The sequence below is a fragment of the Centrocercus urophasianus genome, unplaced genomic scaffold (assembly GCF_019232065.1).
Source record: "Centrocercus urophasianus isolate 14NV4802_14NV808 unplaced genomic scaffold, USGS_Curo_1.0 seq_18, whole genome shotgun sequence".
NCBI classification, from domain to species: Eukaryota; Metazoa; Chordata; class Aves; order Galliformes; family Phasianidae; genus Centrocercus; species Centrocercus urophasianus.
In genome coordinates this window covers 24,532,181-24,547,349 of record NW_024884733.1, presented here as the reverse complement: position 1 = coordinate 24,547,349, position 15,169 = coordinate 24,532,181, and the positions used below count along the sequence as shown (strand labels likewise).

Genomic DNA, 15,169 nt, shown 5'->3' with positions numbered 1-15,169 from the left:
AAATTACAGATTTAAACAGATGAGCTGAATTGAGCAGCCCTTTGAACAGACAGAATTAACATAATTTAGATCAACGCAACACTTACTGGATTATTTCTCTTTCAAGCATTTTCTCCTAACCATTGAGAGATTTATTAATTTAACTCACAGAAGACGCATCCCGATTCATTGAGCCCAACAGCTGATCTCCAGTTTGACGAGCAAGGATCTGTTTTCTGAAATCTGCAGTGTGGAGCTGTTTGATAGCCTGAGACTGGAGCACACAACAGAGGTGCTCATCCAGATGGTCAGACGAGATCACAAAGCACAGACCAGTCTCCGACACGAGAGACTGACGTGATACGAATTTCTTGGAAATGTATGTGCTCTTCCACTCCTTAACATAAGCCAGGCTGTCCTACGCCTTCCCATGTGCTGAAGGGCAACAGTGCAGAACTGGAAAACATTTTACATGCGGTCGAAGCTAATTTAACCTTCATCTTACAAAAAAAACACATACTTAATCCCCCCGTTTTAAGAGAACATGCTTCCTGCTCAGCTAGCACAGTGTGGCAGGAAGAAATTCTTTGTGTTTCTAGCAGCCACTGCCAGTTACCAGGCACCAAAGTTTCATGCTACGCTCCACAGCGCTTTCCCAAAATGGATACTTCATCAGTATTGGGAGGGGTAAAAGAACGGCAGTTCTGCAGGTTCAGCAAACCAGTCTCCCTGATTAAGTACTTTGGGAACTAAGAGCAGGGCAGCACAACACCCCAAAGCACCCAAGAGCAAAGCAAAGAAAAACCCACACAGAAGGAGAAGGGCATGACTCAGGCTCCCCTCTTCAAGCTCCTCAGGTACCTCCCATGTACACTGCACTCACAGGTACTCTGAAAATAGGTTAGTCTGTGCAAAAGCACACGGAGCACAGCAGCTGTGCAAAGGAACCGCGACGGGTTTATGTTCCTGCCAGGTAACCGTGGAAACATCCAGGAGGATGCACTTGATCACTCTGTAGCCTCACAGAGGTGAGCTCCTCAAATTAAACTTTCTTCAGGCACAATTTGGTTTAAAAAAGAATTTTACTTTCTGCAGCAATATAATTTATTTCTGAAAGTACATCAGTCCACCTTTCTTTCACTATGCGATGGTTCTGGCAAAGAGAAGCAGCAGGTACAGTTGGTGAAGGGTTTTCATTTGAGCTGAATTTCACACAGTTCCATGCAGATACAGCGCCAGAAACTTCTTGAATGTTTCTGGCTGTAAGCCATATATTCCAGTGGGCTTCTGCAGAGAAAAGACACGGATGCTCAGTTTGCAGTGAAGTGATTAATGCAGACAAGCAACAGCTTTAAACGCTCTTGAATAAGGCTTCAAAGGCGGTGCCTTCCAAACTGTGCTCCCCCTGCCCTCCCCAGGTGGCTCTGTGTGGAGGTACTCCCACTGCCATCAATCTCAGGCGGCGGGAATGCTTTGTCCATCCACCTGAGACGCCCTCCCCGTGTAACTGGGGCTGACAGCACGGTGCTCTGTTTACTCTGCAGTGAAGCTGACAGTTGCATGGAAGCTCTTCCTTCGTCAGAGCACGAGTTGATTTCAAGCAAGTGTACTATGAGATGGTATATTACAGATGGGGATATCTTTATGTAGGAGTTCATATGAAGCTTGGCGTGCGGCTTGTATGCTATGCAGTACCTCAGCAGTACAAATACTCCCTGGCAGTAACACCTGCTTCAGGCTCTCCTGTAAGAACGGCGCCAGTGCCAGCCTCAGTCCCCTCAGCTGCTTTAAAACCCACAGCACAGCTCCGTGCCAGCTCCCAGACCTCTGGCACAGGTGAAAGTGTTGCACAGCAAGGACTGCTCCCAGCCCAGGAGTGCTTTGCCCCCGCTCACTTACTGTAACGACTCTCTTCTTGACTTCTGGAACACACTGGGCACTTTCATACAGATTCTGATCGGAGTCAATCCAGACTAGATTCTTTATGCCATCGTTAGACACGAGGTCTGTTGTATTTAATTGGAACACCAAGAACTGGAAGAGCTGGCCATCTGTGCCAACGCTCTGCACCACTATTGGCTGCTCCAAAACCTGGGGATCATTCTAGGAAAGAAGGGAAGGAGAACGTTTAACAAACCAGCTACCACAGAAGTTGTACGAGTAGTTGCTGATTCCGCATATTCTACTTGGTTTAAAGCCAAGACTTTAATAAATGTATTGTTACCTTGCCCAGAAAATTGCTCTAGTCAAACAAGTTTTGAATGTAGATTTGGTATTTTAATTAAAATTCCTCCCTCAGCCAGCAGTGAGGTATCAATTTGCATACTGAGATGTGGGAAGGGTTAGAGTTTTACAGTTAAACCTTCTCCCTGGCTCCTACCTATTACCACCTCAGTGCATGTCACATCATGAACGTGCTCACTGCTGAGATGGTGCACTGGATCAGCAGATAGCAGCAGCCATACCTGAAGGTTAGACTAAGACCTCTGGAGTGGGAAGCTGTGATACAGTATCCTCAGTGCAGCTTTGAAAACTATTCTAACACGCTACAGCAAGGGAATTCCACAACCCTTCCTGCTGGCTGTGGTGCTAGGGAAAGAACAAAGGCCCAGCAAGACAGCAGCAGTCTCCAATACGTACCCCATACAGCACCTTCGCCTTCGCCAGTGCGTTGCCAAAAGCAAACATCAGCATTTTAGCACGGAGCTGTTCTGGTCTGAACCTGTTAGGACGATTGTTGGCCGATTCCAGGAAATACAGAGTGTGAGGATGAGAGTACGGATAACCATCTTTGAAACCTGAACGGCAGATAACCACATCAGAAATCGCTCACTAAGAGACTACAGAGCCAATGTTTTCTCCCTTATCTTCAGGATCTGTTAAAGCAATTTGCCTGTTTTTTTTTCTCCACAGTCCTACCACTGGAGTGCCTGCACTGCACACCCACTGCCCCACTCCCATCCTCCCCAGAGCCGTGAGGCAGAAAGGCAAGGACTGCTAGCAAATTGCCACCTCCAACACTTGCCTGTGTCATTGAGCTCTTGGTATACATTCACCTCCTGAAGGTCAATTGTAGGAGAGATGGGATAGAAGGTCTCCAGAACATGGTCTTTTGTGGCCAGTATCTCTTCCTTGGAGGCTATCGGCGGTATTGGGGTCATAGAGTTCATAAGTATTCCATTCAGGCCACGGATCTGAAGGAGAGTGGATTCTGGGAAGGGAAATCAGACTGTATTCAAACATCACTAAAATAACATCAGGCAAAGGCTTACGTTTGCTTCTGGGCAACAGCACTCATGCAGCCCTTTGTTCTATAAGGCTCCTTCTGCCCCTCACCTCCAAACTGACGTTAAATAATAGCACAGCCGTAGGTTCTTTTTCTAAAGCAGCAATGTTGATTTCTGGTGTTTGCTTGTTAACTAAGCACATTTAGAAAGATCACTATGCAGATTTGGATGCCAAAAATAAGCAACCAGTTAAGACACTTGGTTCTCTTCTCCCAACACCTTGTTGGTATTGCCTAACACCTCAATAATCTCCTCAGGGCAAGGACCCTGCCAACAATCAAGGCTGCCTATCCATGCAGTGCTACTGAATCAAGAACTGGTTCTAGAAATTGTTCTGGTCTTTCTAAGTCTTAAGCTTTTGAATGCCCTTCTTAGCCCTCTCACGATAAGGAAAAGAGCCAACTGCTTTCAAGCACAGCAGCAACCAACCTCTTTCCCACAACCAACCTCTTTCCCACGTAGCTGCAATCCGGTAGTTTCGAGCCAGCATTCTTCTAGCCAGGGAAGGATACTTCATTGACATTGACCGGCATAAGTGTATCAAGTCTTCAAACAATACAGGGCTTTAGAGTTAGGGGGAAAAAAAATGGCCACATGAAGTAAATATGCTGTGCTAATGGCAGGCGGATGCTTCTGGGATATGAAAGCTATAAAATATTATTGCTAACACAGATCTCAAATTAATACCCAGCAAACCAGCCCTGTTCCAAGCTGGCAGAGGTAATGCTTAGCATTACTTATTTTAAAAATTGACGCTGTGCATCAGCTAAAACTTGATCTTAAGCAGAACGCAGTCCTTGGCCTAAAAGAAGCTTCAATATGGAGTATATGTAACATTGTGTAACTACTGCCAACCTCCAGAACTGCACTGTTTTGCTCTGTTTACAAGGTGACAAAGGCTCTGACAGTTTTGCACCACGGCTCTCTCTAAGGCAGCTCTATGTGTGAGTTTTCCTTGTAGTGTTACACTCTCTGGTTCCCATTGATGAACAGCTTTACATCGAAACCTGAGTGAACACTTACCAATATTTTTCCCTTCTGGGAGCAACTTCTGTGGTCTCCCAGAGCCGTGCATGTGCAATTGCACGGTGCACGGCCTCTTCCTGCTCCTGGAGCTGGTATGCTGGGTTCTCGGCGATGCTGAGCACCGCTGCAGGCAAGCCTTGCACCAGCTTTGTCTTGGTGAGCCACTGCGCCTGCCGAACCCCTCGAAACAAAAGTAAAAACACACACAGGTGTGAATTTTCTTCAGGCTGGATATTAGGAAAAAAATCTTATCAGAAAGAGTGGAGAGGTACTGGTACAGGCTGGGAAAGCTATGGAGTCACCATCCCAGAGGTGTTTAAGGGCAGCTGTTGCACTTAGGGACGTGGTCAGTGGGAATGGTGCGGTGAACTTGGTGATCTTGGTGATCTTAATGATTCTATGAATTAAGCCACCAGGCAGGTTGGCAATGGGTGCGTGCAGTGCAGCAGGCTGACGAATGGAATCATTCATGGAATCATAAAATTGCTTGAGTTGGAAAGGACCCTTAAAGGCCATCTGGTCCCACTCCCTGCACTGAACAGGGACACCCACAACTCCATCAGATGCTGACAGCCCCATCCAGCCTGACCTTGGGTGTCACCAGGGATGGCGCATCTCTCATTTTAGTTTGAAACCATTTCCCCTCATCCCATCACAGCGGAACCCACTCAAGAGTCTGTCCCCTTCCTTCTCACAGCCCCCCTTGAAGCACTGACAGGCTGCCCTCGGGTCTCCCCGGAGCTCTCTCATCTCCAGGCAGCACACCCACAGCTCTCGGCCCATCACAGTGGTGTTGTTCCGGGGGCCATTTTGGTGGCCGCACTCCAACAGATCCGCGTCCCTTATCTGTGTCCCTCCTGCCCTAAGGGCCGCACCCCGGACGCAGCGCTCCAGACGCGCCGTCCCCGCATCGAGGCCGCCCCGGGCTCCGCATAGCGCGGTACCTTCCAGCATGCGGACTCGCTGGTGGCAGATGAAGCAGCCGCGCTCCTTGCGCAGCGGCATGTCCTCGTAGCGCGGCCCTGGGCTGTGCCACGGGTCCCTCCAGCCCCGGTCCCAGGGCGGGAAGCGCGGCCGGGCCAGGCCGGGCACGAAGTACTGCCGGCCCGCGTACGTGATGCTGTCCAGCTCCACCTGCTCGCGCACCGGCCGCCGCTCCACCACCTGGGCCAGCTGGTCCGGCGGCGGCCCGCGGGTGGTCCAGGGCGTGCGGGGCAGCGGGCCGCGAGGACGGGGCGGCCCAGGGCGGGTGAGGATGCCGCGGCTGTGGGCCGCCGCCAGCCTCAGCACCGCAGGCCTCCCTGCCACCGCTCCCACCGCCGCCATCTTGCCGCGGGCCGGCGGGACGGCGGTAGGGGCGGGGGCGCGGCGTGAGTGACGGCTAAGGTGGCCAATGGGAGAGCTCCGCAGGGAGGGACGGGCGATAAACGCGGCGGCGGTGCGCGCAGCACCGTGCCGGGACGGGGGGAGGGGGGGCGAGGGCCCTGGGGGGCGGCTTGTGGTGCGAGCGGCTCCGCGCTGTCGATGCGGGGCTGCCGTTCTGCAGGCGATGAGCGGGCGCGAGGAGGAGGAGGAGTGGCAGGCTCTCAAGCCCCGGGAGCCTTCTCCATCGCAGTGCTGCGGCGGCGGCTGCGAGCCGTGCGTCTACGACGTGTACGAGAAGGAACTGGAGCGATGGGAGCGGGCCAGAGCAGCGCGAGACAAAAACCTCCTCGTGGAGAAACAGGGGGAGGTCAGCGCGGCTTCGTGGCACCCGCAGGCAGGGCTGCGAGCTGTGCCGTGTAACGGAGGTGCGCTGCGCTCAGAGCTGTGCCGTGTGACCGAGAGCTGGCGTCCGCGCCGGCCTCGCGTTCCGTGCCTGCGCTGATGGCGCGTCCCTAGCGCTAAATTGGCTTCCGGAGAGACGTGAAATAACAAAAGGCGGTCATCTAACCGAGTAATTATTTATTGTTGTTCTTGCAGAGTAGTAATTCAGAGCTCAGTCCGGATGCATTTACTGCATTCACCATAAGCTCGGTGCAGCAGCTAACAGAGGACACCTACCAGTACAGGTTTGAATTACCAGGAAATGGCAGCCTGCGATTGGGTTTGGGACAACACATCGTGTTAAGGTATTGTTCTCTGTGCTGCTTAAACAGCCCGCATTATGTAACCCCATCTATAGCTTTTTGTCCATAGACAAAGCCTTCACACCAGGCAAATCATAATTCCGTAGCTGTGCAGTAATACAGATGAAAGGCCCCGTGAGCTTGTGAGCTCTGCTAATTTTATGGCAAAAGTCATTGCAAAGCTCTGTTGTTTTTTTTTCCTTCAGCATTATCCTCATGTCGGTGGGTCAGAAAGAACTGGGTGTGATTTAAAAAAAAAAAAAAAAAATTGCAGAAAGAAAGAGTAAAAGAATAGGTGTTACAATAGATGGCTTATTGCTGTGTGTTGCAGGGAGGACAATGAGCTGTGCTCAACTCCTAGTTGGGTATTTTAGGCTCTGTCTGTTGAAGTAACTCAGCACCCATGGTGCTTCTTCTGTTGTCTGGGCATTTTCTAACTGATTTCTAGGAAAACAACCCTCCTGTGCAGTTAATGGCTCACCAGAAAGTGGCCACCTGGGAGAAGTTTCTCTCCCTGCCATCTGTGGTGATCATTGCCAGAAAGCAGAAGTCACGTTATGATGCCATTGATCTGTATCTGCTGATGTTACTCGTGCGTTAACAGCTGATGTACACAGCTGGCTGGCTGCCTTCCCTTCAGCCCTCTCATGCAGTGCAGCAGAGGAAAAGGTTTGGCCATTTGAGTCAGTTACTGTAGTCAGCAGTGAAGAGCACTGTGGGTATATTCAATGGAAAGAGAAGGCTTGCAGGAAAATACAGCGAATATAGACAAGAGTTTGACTTAAGGCTGTGCCCCGACTTCATTATTTGATTGTCAGATGCTGTCCAAACACAAAAAGAAAGGTGTAGCACACCAGAGAGCATTTTCTGTCCCCTCTGCCACTCTTTCCCAAGCCTCCTTCCAGGAATGCATGAAAGAGCTGAATGTGGGATACAGCTGGGGCCACCAGCAGGAAAACAGTAGATGCATCGTCAGTTATGTCCCCCGTGGATTTTTACCTCTCCCAGGGGAGCATTTTGCATTTGTGCACAGGCTGAGCCACTGAGGAGGGGTTCTGCTGCCTCCCTTGGCGTTGCCTGATCTCCCCAGAGAAAAGCAGAGGTGTTGGTAATATCTGTCAATGACACAAGTTACAGTGGTTTCCTGTATTTCTTTTCTCAGAGGAGTGGTGAATGGTTTGGAGGTCCAGCGAGCCTACACTCCCATTAGCCCAGGGAATGCAGAAGGTTACTTTGAAGTTCTAATAAAAGTAAGTCAGTCTATACAATATAGATTAGAGTCTGAGGTGCTGGGAACTGTGTTTTCTTTTAGGAACCAAGCACACTGTCAGCACTTCAAGGGAGGCACTGTCAAATCCCTCGTGGACGGTTTCTCTGTTGTTTTGAAGCAGTTGTGCTTTGCTGATAAAAACTGCTGCTTTTTTTTTCCTCCACGAAGCTGGAAGTAGAGGAAGGTGACACACAAACAAGTGCTTCACAGCACAATCTCTATGAAGCAGTAGCTCCTCTCAGGAGCCTTGCAGTTGCCACTGTGTGAGGAGATGCCCATTCCGTGTCCCTGATTTTGTTTTGCCTTTTCAGTCTGATCTTGAAGTCACACCCAGTAGCCAGTCCAGTGGAACCATTGGATTTTGGGAAGCCTTTGCCCAGCTGTTGCTTTCCCCCACTCCTTATTTTTGTGTTAAGGATGCTCCTCATTAAGAGCTTTTATTTTTGATAAAAATAATAATAATAAATCAGTGTGTTTGGTGACAGCCCCAGTTTGGGTGAGCTGGTGGGATTCAAAAGGATGTTACATAAGAACTGGGCTGGAAATATTTCCGAATGTAGTCTTCAGGGCTCCTACAAATGTGTAATTAGTTTGTGTGGAAAATACCAAAGTGAAAATCTTTTTCTGACGTGTGTTTGTGTGTCAGTAGTGGTTCCTCAGGACAGATGCAGCCTTCAGTGTAGCTGTAAGACACAGAATGCTGGGTGTCCCAGGTGACTGCCAGGAAATGACCGTTTGTTCCCTGCCAGTCTTCCAGGTTTTCATGTTCTGGAGGTCTATTATGTATTGTATGTTTGAATGTCTGCCCTGTTCTTTAGAAATGTGTATAGCTTGTATAAGATACCTGTGGGAGGGTCGTTTCACCATTCTTGTGGCAATTAGCGTGTGGTAGGGGAGAGAAATGTTGCATTTGAGTTGTATTAATAGGATACATTCACAGGATGACTGTGAAATTTCATGTATACTTGCTTACTACTCACAGGTTTTGCATTTCAGTAATAATAGTAATGATTGTAATGACACCTTTCCTTTATGTAGAACCTTTCATCCCAAAGGGAGCTATAGTTATTCTCTGGCAGTGACAAAAGAGATTGGTAACACCCAGTGCAAAGCAGCCATTTTTATAACTCACTCTGTAGGTTGTGGTATATTTCACACTATTCAAGCAATTTTGGAAAGTACTATATTATTATTATTACTATGCAATCCCAGCACTGTTCAAACCCTTCTGTCTCCTGTTATTACAGCATTGCATTTGTGATACTACAGTTAAGAGTGAAGCAGTTGCCATTTACAGAGCATAACCCTCTTTTTGAGTGATTTTATAATGTTAGGGTTTCTCTCCATGTAAAACTGGGTGTAGAGGTTTCCCCCCAGGAGATAATTATTTTTTCTTTCTATTTAGAAAAATTCATTTTAAGCCCACTCAATCACTTCTTACTCTGATTTTCAGAAATAATTTTGGAGCAAGGATTGCTTTAGTTACCATTACCATGGTCCACTGGGAGTGGGTCATAAAGAGGGGTTGACTTTTCTCCTCTTGTCTCAGATTTCCATGTGCAGGTAAAGAAGGTAGGGATCAAATACTGGTCCTTTGATGCGACGCTCTTTGCATGAGATTCAGTACCTGCCCAGAGCCTTCTGAGCATGAAATGTTTCTGACAGCAGGGCGGAATCTGGATGTGTGCATGTGATGTTTGCCTTCAATGCAACAACCGGTGCTAATAGATCTTAATAGCCAGGATATCTTATTTAAGTGAGCTTGTTACAAGGGAGGAGTATCTGTGCTCTTTGTTAGCTAACAAGCTTGCAAGCACAGACACACACTTGCTCACTCCTGTCCTTAGCTTCTCGGTGCACAGTTCATCCGTTCTGTTTGCCTGCAGTGCTGCTTGGTGGCTGGTCCAGGCACTGGGATGTGGAGCTGGATTTTTGTCCAGTGCAGAAAATACCCCCAGATACCCTTCTCTCAGTTATGTGGGCTGAAGGCTTTGAAGGCTTGTACTGCATTCCATCTTTTGACCTCTGGCTGTGTTGCTTTTCCTCAAGCTTATCAGTGGCATCGCCTCTGTGCAAGACCAGTTGTCTGCCATAGCAGTTAGGCTTATCTGCTTCTGCAGGATGGGCCAGCTGTTCTCTGAGCAGGTCTCATAGATATTGACAGTTCTTTTGCATGTATTCTTGTCAACATCAAGCCATCATACAAGTAGGACATGTATATGCCTGTGGCACATTACGTGCAGCAATAAGGCTGCTTGGATGGGACCTTTAAGGCTGACATGGGTGGGACTCTGGGCAGCCTGATCTGGTGGGTGCCAAGCAGCCTGCAGCAGGGGTTGGGACTGGGTAGGCTTTAAGGTCCCCTCCAACCCAAACCATTCTATGATTCTCTTTTTGAACAAGCACTCACCCTTTCTTACCAGTCACCAGTGAGGCTAGCGTTCCTACGAGGAAAAGCCAAAATGATGGGGGTTTTTTGTGCCTAGTGGAAAGTAAAGCATTTTTTTGACTAATATTTTCCTTCTGTGAAGCCCGAATTAACATATTTTTTTTGAAAACACAAAGGCATCCAGATGATCTGTTCTGGAAACAGTTTTATAAATGAGAAGCCTCTCGTTTGGTCACTAATTGTATCAACACAGCATCGGAGAGACTGAAACAAAGGAAGAGCTGCGCGGTGTTTATGTAACTATCAGTGCCCAGAGGGCTTTTACAGATCCCACACCCTGAGCTTTGGAGAATGCTTGAAGGCTCGGGCTGTGCTTTGCATTCAAGGTGCTCTTCTCCACGTGCTTTGTAAGCAGGAACTTTGATAAGCTTTTTCCAGTTTTGGGAATTCAGACTGCATAGGAGTGGGTTGTGTTTACATTATAGTCGAGCTGGAATGACTCCAATATGATTTAATTTAAATGTCTTTGTTTTGGGTATAACTTTGAATTATTTTTCAAATAGAATGATCTTTCTTTCTTTTTAAATGCATGAAATATTTTTTTTTTTTTTGCCCCCTTCTTGTTTAAATGCAGATAACTTTATAATTGACTTTAAGCTGGGAAAGTTTCCAACAGAGTATAATTATTCCTTTCTTTTGTGCAATGTTTTTTATTAGTGCTATGAAGCTGGGCTAATGTCACAATACATAAGGACTTGGAAAGAAGGAGACACTGCCTTTTGGCGTGGGCCATTTGGAGGGTTCCCATATCGACCTAATAAGGTTAGTTTCCTAAGAGACGTAGGATGTTTCAGCTCGTGGCAGCTAGCTTTGTTTAATAATCCAAAGGGAAGATATCAATTTGATTACTGTTTTCATGATTATTTTAGGGACTTCCTGGGTATTGTGCAGTGCTGCAGCATTAGCAGTCAATTGGGGAAAGTACACCTTATTGAACTGCAGCATATGTAAGAGGGAAGAGGAGAAGGAGGTGGGTGGGAGACTAGAAAATTAGCAAGGCTCTCTGTTCATCACTTGCATGTGTTTAACAAAGGAAGTTTATTCTGCCCCAGCAGTGAGTGTGGATTGTTTTTTTGCCTTGCTTGAGCAATGCTGCTATTTTGTGTCTGAGCACAAGTGAAAAAGAGGCGTTGATCTTTTCCCCTCCTGGGTGTTCCCTGAACTACAGCAGCTCCAGTGAGGTGTCACATCACCCAGACACTCTGCAAATGTTGATTCCCATCTACTGATACCAAGCTCTCTGCAAAGAAAGGCAGATCCAGTTTCAGGGGAAGGCTTCTCACACACGCTAATTTCGTTACTTAATTCTGACCTTCCAAACGAGAAGCAGAATTGAAACATAGGTCATTAAGATCCCAAAGTCTTCCTTCTTTTTTTTTTTTAATTCATTTTAAATATCCAACAAAAGCAGGGCTGTAAAATCCCACTGGCCAAGCTCCCTGCAGAGCAGTGGTGTTGTGCTTCCTGGAATATCCTCCCTGCTGTGTGAGGATACTGTTCACTTCTGATCTTAAAAGCTTCCAGGTCATCTGGGACAAAACATTGCAGCTCTGCCTAGAAGTGACTCATTCAGGGACTGTGTGGGTGATCCTCATGCATGTGGTTTACAGAGTACCTGAGCAATCTTTAGAACTTCTTGCTATAGAAGAATTGTCCCCATTGTGGGCCTCCTTTGGTGCAGGTAAATGAGTGGACATCTCCATGCTGCAGGTGGGAAGCACTGGGTGCTGCACTGGTGGGTCTCTGATAGAAGTGAGGTAATGCACGAGGGTGATGTGTGGATCAAGGTGAAGAAGAAACAATTCCCTCCAGTGCACTTTCAGGACTGTATTTTGCAGCATCCAAAATAAACAGCTATCTTTTCCAGCAGGAAAACAATGAACAATGGGTCAGCAAAGTGTACAACTGAACTGAAACTAAAGTTAGGATAAATGTTTCTATTGGGATATAATCCAGTTTTAAATTTGATATGTAAGTCTTGAAAATGCTGTTTGTAGTCCTTGATGGGGTTTATAGAAAAACACATTTGAAGACTTGTGTGTAGCAGTTCATGTCCTGATGTTTTCCCCTCTTTAGGGACCTTCTAGCAGCGTGGCAGCAAGGAGGAACTGGCAATGAGCACCTTTGTTTCCAGTCGTGATGGTTAATTCAGAATTCTCTGTTCCTTTGTTAGCATGGAGAACTCCTCATGCTGGCTTCTGGCACTGGTCTTGCCCCAATGCTTCCCATTCTCCAGTCCATAACGGATAATGAAGAGGATGAAACCTTTGTAACTCTTGTTGGCTGCTTTTGTACCTTTGAAAAAATTTATTTGAAACCTCTTCTCCAGGATCTGGCCCGATACTGGAACATCAGAATATTTTACGTCCTAAGCCAGGTAAATAAAGGAATGTGAAGTACACTTATGTGACTGTTCTGTTGTGCTGGATGAACCTTTTCTGTCAGTCTGGTGCTAGTTCTTTCCCAGCTATTAAAGCTATTGTTGATCCTGTTGCTGCTGTTCTTAGATCTATTAAATGGTTTCTTGTGCTGCCAACAGCCTGAAGAGTTTTAGGGAAACAACCCTCTCTTCTTGTCCCTCTTCAACCCTGCTGGCAGTTCTCCTGTCAGGAAGGACCCACTGATTCATATTCACTGTTGATCATTTCCCCCTTCATTTCAGACAGCTGTTGCTGCACCAGAACATTTATGCCAAGAAAGCTTTACTCTTGGAGCCTCACAGCAGATAAACTATTTCTCCTTTCCTAATACCAGTGCCTTAGTCTGTCCTTATCTTCCATTTGTTGCTCATGGCTACACCTCCCTTATTCTAGTACATTAGCACCAACTTCCCAGCAGTTTTTTTTCCCCTAGTTGACCCATTTTTAAACTTTCTAAAGTTGTGGCCCCCTCTGTAAAATGATTTTCTGTGCCAAATTCATGGGATGAGGGCATACCTCTCAGTGGTCTTGTTTTCAGCGGTCTTTTTCGTTCTCATTTGGTCCCAAAGTTGCCTGTGTTCTGCACAGATCTGGTAGATGAAAATTAGTTCCCTCAGCAATGAGGATTCATTGCAGGGAAGATACAGAAAGAATTATTTATGCTGAGGGAATGAATCCCATTGCATTTTTAGCTTCTCAGATGAATCATTTTTTGTATCTCCTGGTGGTTCTGCCTCATACATTATGTTCCACATATGGTCTTGGCAAGTTGGATATGGAGGGAAAAGTGCTTGTGCTTGGGCATCCCCTCAACTGCTCTGTAGGTGTGTGATCTGGTGACATAGCTTAGATGCTCTTCTCAGGACAGTGCTTTCTCAACAGCCTGAGAAGCTCTTGAAATTCAACCCAGTGAAGGGCAGTAAGAAACCCATCTGACCCTCTCTGACCCCTGTCAACGCAGCCTGCCCTACGTACACATCTCTCCTCTTTTAGCAGGCTTGTTGTACTCCAGTGCTGAGTGGTGCATCTTCCCTTTTAGGATTCTATGTGTCTGTCCCCTGTCACCATCAGATCTAAACACCTTGTGCTTCTAATTAATAGCAGTAGGGGGTCCTGTTAGATCTAATGTCATGGGATCTAACATTACTCATGGGATCAGAGCTGTGTCTGGAGCAGGGTTTTCTTCAGTTGCTTTGGCAAGGGAGATGGAACTGAAGGAGGCTTGGGGGAGTGGAAGAGGCAGTGGGGAGGAATAGAATTGGGACTGAAGACTTGGGAATTGAGAAGGCATGGTGGGTAGTGGCTCCCAAAGGAGTAGGTCCTGCAGTGCTACTTGGCAGTAGTTAGACTCAGTTTTGTTTGGCTCAGTGGCCAGATCCGGTGATAGGGAGGTATTTTATCTGGCCTTTGCAAGAGGACCACAGGTCTTGGGATAGATCACTGCTATCCAGGTTGGAGTCTCAAGGGTAAAAGACACCCCGTGTAGTACTCTGAGGGGAAGAGGGAGATACAGCTGTAAGCAACTTATTGTCCTTTTTACTGTCCTTTTTTGCCTTTTCAGGAAACTTCACTGGAAAATCTTCCTTGGAGCTATCAGGAAAACACATACACTGGTCGTCTAAATGAGGACTTGATAAAGACAATAATAAATTCCTGCCGAAGAAAGCCATTTGTATTAATCTGTGGATCTTCTGCATTCACTGAAGACATGAACAGATATCTGAAAGCTGCGGGAGTTGAAGAAGATTCCTGTTTTGCCTTTTAGCAAAGCATTCCTGAACCAAGGAGCATCAGGCCAAGACTAGGGTATCTTGTTCAAAGACATTGCTCGAAATCAGTCATCTCAAAAGACTCAGATCCCTATGCCTATAGTTTCATAGGCCTTTGGGTTAAATATATTTTGCTGGTAGGGTTCTCAATCTTGAGAGTTTTAAAGATCAGGTGATCTTCCAGAGTGGCTGCTACAATCACCATACCTGAAGGAACTGCATAGTCTTTTTAGTGGGAGCCTTTACATGCAATTTTGAGAGACACCTCTTAAGGATATTAAGAAGCATCCAAGTGTACACGTCTGCTGTAATATGAAGACCAATGTCTTGCTTTGAAGTCTGTTGGTATGCAGTGATATTGTGCCCCATTGGTTGTACCCTGGAGAGATTTCTTTCTTGGGAGAAGATAGTGAGGCCACAGGAGCAGCAGAGCGCTGCGTGACGCTCTGGTGTCTGTGGGGTTCATTTCAGTGTCGTTATCTTGCTGGGTGATGCCAGGCAGGTCTCTTCAGCCTCCCTGTGCCTCAGTTGCCCTCTAATACATTAATATGGGGATAAAGATGCTGCTCTGTGGAAAGAGCCTTTCCAGCTGTGTACAAAAAAAAAAAAAAGAGACCTCCTATATGTGAGGGTGGAATTGTGCGTGGTGCTCAAGGAGGATTTGCATTGCCTGTGCTGAGCCTTAACCCTTGCAATGCTGTCTGGAGGGAGGAGGAGAATGTCCTAAAAGTCTGTGGGGAAGCATCAGTGTAGCTGCTGTCTATCGGGAAAGATGGTTGTCTGCTTTCCATGTCCCCTAAGTGTTGTGTAAGAGTCCTGATTCATTAAATTGAAGTTACTGTCAAATAAACAGCTGTTTCT

General features: G+C 46.9%; 2 protein-coding genes across 2 annotated transcripts; one reads left to right on the top strand and one right to left on the bottom strand.

Moving 5' to 3' along the window:
* Nucleotides 1–1,042: 1,042 nt before the first annotated feature.
* On the bottom strand, nt 1,043–5,618 carry MRPL37 (mitochondrial ribosomal protein L37). The gene is made up of 7 exons (XM_042819607.1): nt 5,237–5,618; nt 4,290–4,473; nt 3,714–3,829; nt 3,005–3,190; nt 2,620–2,777; nt 1,879–2,082; nt 1,043–1,266 (listed from the first exon to the last, which is right to left on the bottom strand). The coding sequence occupies exons 1-7, from the start codon at nt 5,616–5,618 to the stop codon at nt 1,189–1,191; spliced, it is 1,308 nt and encodes a 435-aa protein (XP_042675541.1). The 3' UTR covers nt 1,043–1,188.
* Nucleotides 5,619–5,832: 214 nt separating this feature from the next.
* Nucleotides 5,833–15,158, top strand: LOC122160853 (NADH-cytochrome b5 reductase-like). Its single transcript, XM_042819782.1, has 6 exons — nt 5,833–6,024; nt 6,255–6,403; nt 7,563–7,650; nt 10,777–10,881; nt 12,293–12,496; nt 14,101–15,158. Exons 1-6 carry the CDS (start codon nt 5,842–5,844, stop codon nt 14,302–14,304), a joined length of 933 nt encoding a protein of 310 aa, XP_042675716.1. The 5' UTR covers nt 5,833–5,841; the 3' UTR covers nt 14,305–15,158.
* The last annotated feature ends 11 nt before the right edge of the window (nt 15,159–15,169 follow it).

Excerpts from the sequence above, each read along its gene's own strand:
- MRPL37 (XM_042819607.1), bottom strand. The coding sequence starts at position 5,618 with ATGGCGGCGGTGGGAGCGGTGGCAGGGAGGCCTGCGGTGCTGAGGCTG. Across the intron at positions 3,830-4,289 it reads CCCAGAAGGGAAAAATATTG|CCCTGTATTGTTTGAAGACT; the intron begins GTAAGTGTTCAC and ends CTAACTCTAAAG. Across the intron at positions 2,778-3,004 it reads CCAAGAGCTCAATGACACAG|GTTTCAAAGATGGTTATCCG; the intron begins GCAAGTGTTGGA and ends TCTGCCGTTCAG.
- LOC122160853 (XM_042819782.1), top strand. The coding sequence starts at position 5,842 with ATGAGCGGGCGCGAGGAGGAGGAGGAGTGGCAGGCTCTCAAGCCCCGG. Across the intron at positions 6,025-6,254 it reads TCGTGGAGAAACAGGGGGAG|AGTAGTAATTCAGAGCTCAG; the intron begins GTCAGCGCGGCT and ends TTGTTCTTGCAG. Across the intron at positions 6,404-7,562 it reads GGACAACACATCGTGTTAAG|AGGAGTGGTGAATGGTTTGG; the intron begins GTATTGTTCTCT and ends TTCTTTTCTCAG.